The following is an 11,644-nucleotide window of genomic DNA, read 5'->3' on the forward strand; positions in this document are numbered from 1 at the left end:
AATTAAAACAACATAATAGCTGAGCAAAGCACTACCTTTTATTAAAAGCCAAGTGTTTAGTTTTTAATAAAATGTACTTGTTTTGCTCAGCTATTATTTTATTTTATTTGGGAAACATGCCATATATTCTTCTTCAAGGTGCGCATTAGAAATTAATTAAAAATACTTCAGTTTGCGCGTGAAGACTCACCTAGATTGAAGCACCCCAAACTGAATAAAACAAATCCACAAGCTACGGGAAAGATTTCAAAAACAAGGTCGGACTGGACAGGTTTGTTGGAAGGGTGGAGGGGACGTTCTGATAGTGCAAACTTGATGTGTTAACAGATTATTGTTTACACTTTTCCTGATATACATTATTTGCATAATAAAATATAGTGCATAATAAAATAAGCATGTCTTAGTGCATAATAAAAAATATATCGTCTTGGTACATAATAAAAAAACATTATTTTAAAATGAGAGCCAAGTATATTGCTACTGTTTAATTGCTAGTCCTCTTACAACCAATTACAATTTCAGTTTTTTTATAGTGTCCGCAGTTCGCTGAGTTTGATACTTCTTTGGAAATTTATCATGAGTTAAAATAATGGTTTGTAATACTCCCAGAAACTGACCACATGAACTTGGATAAGACAAATTCTTGACATAATAAACACATAGGAGCAGCAAGCAGGCCTCTTCAATATCACAGGTGTTATCAAGCTGCACTGTTTCACCACTTCCTGTCCACAGGATTTTGGACTCGGGGGCATAGAAAATGGCTGGTCCTGGAGGTTTCAAGCTTTCTTGAAACGTTTCCTATGATATATATGGAAAAGGAATGAATTCAGATATGTTTAGTAAAACATAAGGAATAAAGTACATTTTTACATAAAAGAAAAAAACCACCAAATAAAACTGCTGTGTAAAATATAGTTGTTTTATCAAGTATAACCACATCTAAATTGGAAAGTTGTTTATATACTACTGTTATGTAGACAAGTTAATTAAATACGACAAACAAATAGAAGCACTCCTTAGAAAGTTTAACAATATTAATTTTAAAATCGAGTTTACAAGATAATTTAAAACTAATATTTTTTTTTCTGGGATCTGCTAATATGGCATAGCGCACATGTTCCAAACAACATTCTAAAGTAAAACTACTTCAAAGGAAACATACAAAGTGATAGAATAATGTGTAAAACATGGAACATATGAGGTGGAAATAAGAGAAAACTTCCTTTTTAAGAAATTAATGAACATGTGTGGTTTCAGGGCCACAAACGCTCGAAGTTATGGTGGCATCGTCGCAAATGTCGTCATACCTCGACAGATAGTGGCGGCACGCGAGGTCGGTTTATAAAATCACAACTGAAATAGTACCCAATACATCTATATAAGCAATCCTTCTGATTGAGAAGTTCCGCATAGATAGGTCTTGCAATGTGAGGATTCCATTGTAAAGCAATCATATGGTTTGATGAGATAAGCACAGAATATCTAAACAGCAATTGCCGTTCACAAACACTGCTTGCTTAAATCGATGTACTGGGTTCTACTTCGAAATGAAATGAAATGAAATCTTTAAGTTTCACGTCCCACGGTTGTGCCGGCGGTGGTGGTGAGAAATGAATGAAATGGTGGAATGAAGAAAGTGGGAGGAAACGGGAGAACTCCGAGAAAACCCACGCACAAGGTGTTTGTCCACCACAAAGTTCACTTGGCGCAAGCCGGTATCGAACCAGGGACCCAATACACCACTGAGCCACCGCAGCCCATTTTGGGTTCTACTTCGACTGTAATTTCTAAGTCGAGACGACCTATATCAATATTTGTCAAGATACGACGTCTCTTGTGACGATCTCACCGTAATATTGAGAGCCTGTAACTGGGAAACTCCTTGTGTTTTGAATGTTCTAAGCTACTTTTTTTTTTCAACTCAACTACTCACACGTTTTGAGAACTCAATACAATTATCAATAAAATTATTTTTCTTTCATTTTACTTTATACATGGTATCAAATCACGATGATCCGGCAAAAAACTCCGAGGCATGAATTCGGATTGGAGTCCATCATTTGAGGACATACTTTAACCTCTTCAATTTTTCTTTACGCCTTAATGGCGAACGGTGATAAAAGTATATGAAAGAAATTTCATCTTTATGCACTATCATAGCTTTTGAAAATTTCAGATGCAGTAGTATAGGGGAAAAAGAGATCGAAATCGAATGACTTTGGAAGTTTCTTTCCCTCCTTTTCTAATAAAGGCTTAAAAGTATCTTTTGTTTTAACAACGAAAAATATGTGGCATTTCTTTTCAGAAACAAGTACTGCTATTGCTACAACTGATACTACTCTTAATAAATAGGTAGTGGCGAAAATATGAAATATAGATATTGTGTCCTATGCTGCATGAATCATTATCTATCCTTAGCAGGGCGGGTGAGAATGAAAATAAAGTTACATGTACTTAAGACCTTCAAATATCCCTGCCAAATTGAAAGGGACGACATTTTTAGTTCCATAAGTCTTTCTGGAGGGTGGGGGGTAATATCGAACAATCTTCAAACTGTTTTCCTTTTTTAAAAAAAAAAGACAAAAGGAAAGCTCATATCACTAAAAACTCAACGTACCAAATTGGTACATCTGTTGGATCCCTTTGGATGGAGATATCGTTCCAAGGCTACCAAGTTCTTTTCAATATTTAAAGCATCTAGCTTATTCACTACAGTTAGTAATTTCTTTTTCATTGCGTCCAAACATTTGCCAAATATTAATTCGGCTTCGGTTGCTAACTGAAACAAAAGATTAGTAGATTAGCACACCGTATAGATATATTCTTTGGAAAAATAATATACTTTGATTTTTTTTTTTTTAAGTGATGACATCTTTGACATCTTAGTATGCTACAACACTGGTAATTTTACTTTAGATATTGGATACGCTTATTCTTGTTAAAACTGTATTTTTGGCAGGGTTTACCGAAGTGAGCTGACCCTACTTGAAAAAAACCCGCCGGAGTTTTTGAGCTTTTTGTAAGTATATTACTTGTACAACTAACCTGATCACATTGAAAGTGACTGTACGAAATTTTGGACTTTTCTTTCGAATTAGACGCTTTAACGTTAAGGTATACTACAACATTCAATATATACTAATTAAGTCTTTTGTAAGACCTTAATAAAGATATCAATTTCACTGAATGAAAAAAAACTTGAGATAATTATAGGGCCTACAGGGTGGTCCTAAAGTATTTAAACACCCCTGCATTGATCAAATGTAACATAATCTAGTTTATAGGTTTATTTGCTTCGGCTGTTCCAAGCTAAAGATAAAGAAACTAAGTCTATCTGATGGATAACAATAAGAAATTATATAAAAAGCAATGAGTTGATCAGTACGGGGCTGTATACCTACTTTTGCCCTTCCCCCCTGTAAAACAAATTAATGTGTGGATTATGTTTAATATAAAATTGAATGTTTTACTTCTAATATCAAACTTCGACGTACAGTAAATAATTTCTTTTTTAACTTTTACGTCCCACGATTATGCCAACTAGGCAAAAGGAGACGGTGATGGTGAATAATGAATGAAATTGTGGAATGAAGAAAGTGGGAGGAAACAGGATACCCCGAGAAAACTCACGCACGCAGTGTTTGTCCACAAAAAGCCCCACTTGGCGCGAGCAGGGATCGAACCAAAGACTCCATGCACCAGAGGTGAACGTTCTACCACTGAGCCACCGTAGTCCCTACAGTAAATAAAGTAGCATTATCGGAAAAGAACCGTCGTGAAACAAGTGGTCAGGGAATTCCCATAATTGAACGCACAAACCATCGGAAGTAAATACTCTAATAATAAAACCATTTATTTTACATTGGAAGATATTTAATTTCATTTCGCACAAACCATCGGAAGTAAACACTTCAACAATAAAACCATGAAGATATTTAATTTCATTTAAGACATTTTGAAACATTTGCTTCATAGAATATGGATTATATCTGTTTTAAATTAATATATTTAGTATTAATAATATTAGTTACTCCTGTATACTTGTTCCCTTTTAAATTCTACTTTTTATTGGCAGTTTTATTTTTGTGTGTGTGTCTGTGTGTGTAAACCTTTGAATGCTTATTAACATTGGTTACCACGTAGCATCAAAGTTAATGTTTTAACTCCTAGCTGGTATAGCGGCTAGCATAAGCACTTTTGGTGTACGGGATCCCGGGTTCGATTCCCGGTGGGAATCCTGGAAAAATGAATGATTTTGGTGGTTCGGATTCCATATTAAATTGTAGGTTTACGTCTCATATGAGATCGCTGCTGAAAATAGACGCTAAACTTCAATAACCAATCAACTAGTCAATGTTAACATATAGATTTGCAAGTAGAATAAAGATGGTAACACTAAGGAGACGACGAGACTTTAGCTTCTTATTATAGCATCTTCAAGGAAACATCTTTTATCGTTGTTACCAAAACTACGAATACTATTAGCTTCATAATACGTATTTTAATATAGACCTAAATAATATTGAAGTGGATTACAAGTATACAATGGTGATTTCAGAATATTTCGTCCAGGAAACTTTAAAATACAAAGACAGAAAGGGTGAAAAGAAATACCACGAAAATATTGATAACATATTGAGTACGAGCGGATTTAGACCCATGGGAATTTCCCCCGGGCCACCTCCTGAAACTATTACTGCAAGTTCGGCTTAATTTGGTTGGGTGCACTAGGAAGAGAGGCTGCACTGCCCGCTCTGCGTCGTCACTCTCCGTATATACTCAAACTCTGAACATCAGAGAATTCAGTCTCTAGGGAAAAAAAAAATAGAAAATCCCAAAGAGATCTTTATGCAGCAGTGAGTAGAAAATTGTTGCAAATTGTGACAATGACAATCTTGAAATATAAATCATATTTTAACACTTTTACCCCAGAAACATTTAGATATACAGAAAAATTTAAAAAAAATTACAAACAAAAGATGAGTTCGTACATTTATTGAAAAATGTAGCTCAAGTAAACACGTTTGCAAATTATTCTTACCAGTTTATGGGGGAGCAAAAAGCATGGCATTACGTTTACTTCCTTATCTTTTCTTGAAAGGAATGTCTTTCTTAGTAAAAACTGCAATCTTGTTATATTCGTTGGAGTTAAGGATTGTATTGGTGTTGCCTGGAAAATTTAGAGAAAAATAAAAATAGAGGTTTCAAAGGTAAGATAACTACAGAAGCTGCAACATCTAGTAAGAAAATGTTCCAAGTTAACTCTTATTATTGACATTAATCTATTTACATCTAATAACATCTTGAAGCAAACTCAGAGCATGATGAAACACAACACTATAGGTGACTGATAAAGTATACACATCACAAAGGAAGATATTTCACTTCGAATTAAAAACACTAGAAGATATTTCTACAGATATTAGTCGCTTTCATGATCAATTACTTGAACACAATATATTGCAATATACTAATATCAATTCTCCTCTTCAAAGTTAGTGGTACTTGGTTTGTAATACACGTTATCTTGTACAAAAATTCAACATGTTATAGTGTTAAGTTCCTACACGTCTATTAAAAAATAAGAACTTCTATTTGTACTCCTCCCTCATGCTGTTTTCTTTTGCTGAACGAGAAACGTCTCTCGCAATATTAATATTTCTGTCAGTGGTAAAGCAGTTTGTCATAATTACTGAAATATTGTCTATCTTTACTACGATTTAAGCATTAAGTCATTACAAAATTATACAGCGATACAAAAATTACTATTAAATCAAATTGCGCGGTCCCAAGCACTTCTATTCCACCGGAAGATAAAACAATGAAATCTGAGTGTAACGTTCCACAATTATACCCGTTACGCTAAGGGAGACGAAGATTAAAGCAAGTGAATGATGGAAGAATTGGTGGAATGAGAAAGTGGGGGGAACAAGAGAGTATCCCTAGAAAACCCACGAGCACGATGTTGTCTACCACAAATTTATTTGGCCGGGGCTCGAACCAGGCACCCCACGAACGAGAAGTGAGTGCTATATCACAGAAACTGTGTCCCCAATAAAAAATTAATAATGCACTTCTGTACCCTACTTCCATATAACCAAATTTTACTAAAATATACGGATATTGTATAAATAGGCTATTCAAAATTCTTCCCAAATTTACTATAATTACTGATGACGATTTTAGCGATATCCGAAACATTGATGTTGCGATTCCTATTAAATTTAATTTAAAGTAATAAAATTCGCAAAAAAATAATATGAATAAGAGCAAATAATGATAATAATAATATTCGCAAAAGATAAGAAACAGTCAAAATTTCGTAGTGTTAAACAATACCACAAACTATATTAAACAGGTTAAAAGAGTCAGCACTGATCTTAAGGCATCATCACAGCATTTGCGTCGTACGACTGAGAGAAACCAGGGAAAAACTTCAGTCAGGATAGGCGATTGTTGATCGCGAATCCAAGACCTTTACAATGCAAAGCCAACGCTATACCAATTGAGCTATAGCCACTCGGTAATGTAAAACAATACTTAATATGATTACCTCTAACTCTAGTAAGCAGTCAGATACATTTTCTGTTGAACTTGTTGAAGATGAGTTAACATCAGATGCACCTGCCAGAGGTTCATTTGGTGCGACACGGATTTCTTTATCTTTTGATCTCAATTTTTGTCTCTTTCTTCGCTGTGCTAATCTTCTTATGAAAATACCCTACAAAAAAGCAGAGGAGAGAATTTTTACTTTTGTTTTACCAATGATAAGCTAATTCATAGTTATAAATCAAATGCTACTCCGCTTTAAAGCTGAAGCAACACAAATCACAGTATCTACCAACAAGTAATTGGTCTATTACCTGATTTTTTTCTCTGAGGTCATTACTGAGTTGATACCTCTTGCTGTTATAACAGCAGCTAGCCTTCCCGGAAGGTTCTTAACTAGGTTCTCAAGTTCGTCCAGGTTAGACAGTTGGGCACTGGAAGCTGCTCGCATCCCCCGATACCTCACCCACAGATCTCTTACCAAACGCGTTCTTTGGGATTGAGGTTGGTTTCTCAGGAGGCCGAAGAAAGTCTTGAATACTGTTCCTTTTATACCCTGGCATTATTTTGAAACTAACAAGAATCCATTCTTTAAAAGTGACATAATATTGAAAGCACTTCATTGCCTAAAAATGTACAGTACGAGGATGTTTACGTCGCCCCGAACAACAGTGGTCCTACAATGTAGTGGGTGAAACACTAAAATATTGTCACGACCACCAACCTTGATGGGCACTACTTACTCTGGCCTAAAATTACCTCCACCTTCCACCTACGCAGGACGAATGCCAGAATTGGTTCGGGGCCTGTTGAACTTAGCGGCTATTCCCTACTGGACAACTCACTAAGTGGTATTCCACGATTACATCCTTATCAAAGTCCAATATTTATGCATCACGCGCCATATCCTTTATAGCTCCTTGTGCTGTTCTGCGAAATATGGTTAAGATTACATGACTGCCAAACGAAGGCAATCACCAACTACCATAGAGTGATTAATAATTTTTGGTGGCTAGCTATTCGAACGTAAATGTTTTACTTTTTATTTTAAAAAAATATATAACTCTTAGAATTTAGTGAACCCTTACGAAGTTTAAAATTATTCCTCTCCAAAGTGTGTTTGTTCAACTTGAACTTAGTCACGGTTATATATTGTTACCCCCGTGCGCGAATTGATGATAACATTAAAGAATAAACTGCTGATTCATTACTTATGCACTAACATGAACTAATCTAACCTTTATAATTCAAATAGAAACAGAAACAATTTATTTTCCCCGTGTATCAGGATATGTGGCACAGGCATGTAGAACTGTCCTTTCACTTCACAACCACACTGAATTATTCATGATTCTTGAAATACACTACTATGATCCTTATTTTCAGAGTTAAGGTATGTCACTGGATGTTCCAAATAATGAACCGATACTTGCCATCACTAGTCGTGAAATTGCTTTCACTATAAATATGGAGCAGCGGCTCCGAACTTGAAAATTCTACAAGTTAGGAGACTCGGTTTCTCCTCTCTGTTCATTAAAAAAAAGCAAATTAACAATATTTAAATTTTGTAATGAGATAGACGCTTAAGAATATCTATCGACTGATCTACTTGAGGTTTGGAAACATTTTAATTTAAGCGATAAATTTTAAAACCTAACATCATACTGTAAGGGTTTTCCAATTCATTGTCTAAATGAAGTCACTTCAAAAACTGAAGTAGTTTATTCAATAGATATTCGTACGTATGATTGGAGACGCTTTTCAAAATTTCAGTATTGTTTTTCATTTCTGTCGTATTGTTAAAAATCTAAAGCAATGGGAAGGGGGAGGGGCGTAATTACAAAGACTTTTGAATCTCTATTTGATCCATAATATTTCCAAAGAGAATCAAGTTTATTGGGTAGAATTCAGTCAATTTTATTTCGAATCCAACATTCTTTAAGTTGGCGCATTTTCTAAAATACGGTAATAATAATTGAAATATACGTACAAATACTGGAGCGTTCTCATTTATTCTCCTCTGCTGTCTCTTCCCTTCAACGTCCCATTTCATATCTGGATATTTACTGGCTAAAGTTATTCCTAAGTCTCTGTAGGCCCAGCGATGTTCTTGGTGGTTGCCGTTCACAATGAGGTTGTGATTACTGAAATCAAATGTACGACATTATTCACTGAAAGGAAGGTAATAAAAACTACAACTTTAACTATGAAATAACTTATCATTCTCGAGTAAAATCGTTGTGGTAAACTTGCGGTGAACTGAACTGAAATAATAATCAATATTGAATTGAAACAATAATCATTATGATAAGTTGTCTATCAAACTGTAACTGATAAATTGTACTTTCGAGGAATGGGAATAAAATTATATGAATATTCTGAAAACCGCAAGTTACACAGTGACGTTTCAGGTAACATAAGAAGCATTCTCGAGTGTAGTTTTTCGACTACATTTCACGCTGAAAGTAAACATGTCTTTAAAGTAGAAAAGTTCGGTTGTGACTCTAAAAAAAAAAAAAAAAAAGGTATGTCTTTAAACTTATGTACATTCTACAGTGCACTGGCTAGACCAAGCGTTTTCCAAGCTACTCGAATTAATAATTACGAACGTACAATAAAGTCGTTGTAAATTTGTTGTGTGTAAGTGGTACTAAAATATGTTAATTATCTAAATGCGTACATAGGTCTAATCACTATAGGAGAGAGAATAGTATGTATACATTTCAAATCAATGAACACCTTGGAAGCCGAACATATTTAAATATGAAATTACGAGTTCAATGTAACGCACTTTGACTTTATGGCTTTTTGGCATCTTTCACTCAAGTCGAGATCGATTAGTAGGCGCGTCTGCGAAGGTGGGTATACGCATATACGAGGGTAGTGATAATGAGTGAGTTTTGGCAATAACTCGACTTTCAATAACACTTGCCCTGGTTTCATACTAGTAGAGCTTCACTTGTAAACAAAATACAGCTTTTGTAAGCTGTGCGAAATGCACCGCTGATGGATAATAGTTTCTAATGCAATCATCTTTCATATGCACTCTTATTTTATTCGTCGTAAAGCACTTGTAATGATTTTACACTAGTAACCCTACATCTATAAACGTAATATATAGGTGTTTTACTTTGTATTTAATTCTATCGGTGGCAGAAATTTATTATTTATAAATATGTTTTGGTAATAGTATACATGAGAACGCCGTGATCTGCGTTTCTTCTGTGTTCTATTACCACTTCTACATGAAATACCATAAATTTTCTACGTAGTGCTATAGTAAGAAGTACCCGTGTGCACAAGACATGCGATATGCGTTAAATCCCCCCCTTCACACACACATAGTCATAGATAAAGTACAAGGGCACTACACATGCAGATATAAAGTACAGGTACGTTCTTTTTTATTTTCGTATCAGTCGATAAGTAAATCAAAGTCGCTTTGTTACCCCCTTGGTAAGTTTGTAGATACTCAATGAATAATCCCTAAAAGTATGAGCGTCCAGCTCCTTCGGGAACTGACGCGGCTTTACGTATACTATATCCTATGTTGGATATGTTTTTTTGATGCAAAGTATTGAATTTTACCTGTAAATCTTTCAAAAAATGTGATGCACCAAAAGTAAACCAGCACTCCCGATGTCATCCTACCCAACTTATTCTTACCTTACTCTACTCTACCTACCCTACTCTACTATATCATTTTAAAGCGGCCCTAAATTTGATGATTTTTAAATTTTCGTAGCTATTAGGCTTTTTGTCGAAAACCAGACGGAATACCAATTTCGTGATAAATGCCCATAAAGCATCACTCGTACTTATCCCCAATATATAAATTTGCAAACATCAAACGCAATATTGGTCACATGACTAAACCCAGATGCACTTATTCTTTCTATGATCATAAAATAATAGGTGCCTTTTAGTAGCCACCTAGCACAAATTGTTTTGTGTTTTTACACTGTCGTTCTTATGCATATTTCCAGTCGCCGGTATTTATACGCAAATCGTAAAAGAATTGTAATTTTTCAGTAATTGCTTCTGATGGCCCCCTTGAATTTTAAGTATGCCATGTGAGATATTTTCATGTCGCTCAGCGCAAATCATTGAGGACTCAATAAGAAGGAAAGTGTAAAAGTATTCTAAATTTTCAGCAATTATTTCAAGTGGTGCGCTAAAAGTAAATCTGCGTGAAATAATATTTCAATTATATCGTACGTTTCTAGTTTTCGTAAGTATTTATTTTATATTGTTAGGACATGATCACACCTCGAAAAAGCAAAAAAAAAAAAAAAATCTATATATCACCTTATATTATTATTTTCATCACACTTATACCAAACGAATTAACGATACGACAAATGTGGTGGAATAATCACATGAGTTTCTAGAACATTCGAAACTGGTAAATTTGATGTAAAATGTAAAAATAATAAAATAAAAATTCTATTTTCATTCACTTAGGCCTGCATTTCGTAATCGGTTGTATTTAATAGGAACACTGTTTAACTATGAAATATTATTACTGTTTAACTATAAAATACTCTGAATTTACAACATCCAAATGCAACTACAAATACATGATATTCCACTTACTTTTATAAGAATCCCTTTCGTTGGTTGTAGTAATCTTTATAATCTTCACTCAAATAACGAATACACACCACCACACCACACTACCGACAAAAGCAATATGGCGTCTGTTCAGTTGGTTACCTTCTACTGTTGTCATGGGTACTTTCTTCGGTACGAATTTACTGTACCCATAAATCTTCCATGTACCCACTAATTCATGGGTAAGAGGCTGAAATACGGTGTGTACCCACTAAAGTCTTCGGTACATTGAATTCTCATAGGTACATCAGCGAAGTACCTTCTATTTCATGGGTACTTGTGCAAAATCATGGGTACTGTTTTTAGAGTGTACAAATTTTTTGTACACTGCAAAAGTCCTAATAGTCCCTATATAATGCCATAATTCTTGTACCTCGAAATATGAAAACCGTACGAAAAATGGTAATAGGAAAATTGTGGGAAATAGGTTTTCCTAACTAAAAATTTGACACTTTTTTTTTAAATGCGCCAGCCGCTT

The 11,644-nt window shown here is 34.7% G+C and overlaps 1 protein-coding gene across 2 annotated transcripts; it reads right to left on the reverse strand.

Annotated features, from left to right (window-relative positions):
- Positions 1–454: 454 nt before the first annotated feature.
- LOC145676567 (uncharacterized) lies at positions 455–11,439 on the reverse strand. 2 transcript variants are annotated; one of them, XM_081747403.1, is made up of 6 exons: positions 11,149–11,439; positions 8,543–8,696; positions 6,557–6,724; positions 5,045–5,173; positions 2,621–2,782; positions 455–801 (listed from the first exon to the last, which is right to left on the reverse strand). In XM_081747403.1, the coding sequence occupies exons 2-6, from the start codon at positions 8,603–8,605 to the stop codon at positions 511–513; spliced, it is 813 nt and encodes a 270-aa protein (XP_081603529.1). In that variant the 5' UTR covers positions 8,606–8,696; positions 11,149–11,439; the 3' UTR covers positions 455–510. The 2 variants fall into 2 exon arrangements, with proteins under 2 accessions (XP_081603529.1, XP_081603530.1); XM_081747404.1 differs by lacking the exon at positions 2,621–2,782 and having other exon boundaries at positions 11,149–11,434.
- Between the last annotated feature and the right edge of the window lie 205 nt (positions 11,440–11,644).

This window comes from Thermobia domestica, unplaced genomic scaffold (genome assembly GCF_964235325.1).
Source record: "Thermobia domestica unplaced genomic scaffold, izTheDome1.hap1.1 HAP1_SCAFFOLD_221, whole genome shotgun sequence".
NCBI classification, from domain to species: Eukaryota; Metazoa; Arthropoda; class Insecta; order Zygentoma; family Lepismatidae; genus Thermobia; species Thermobia domestica.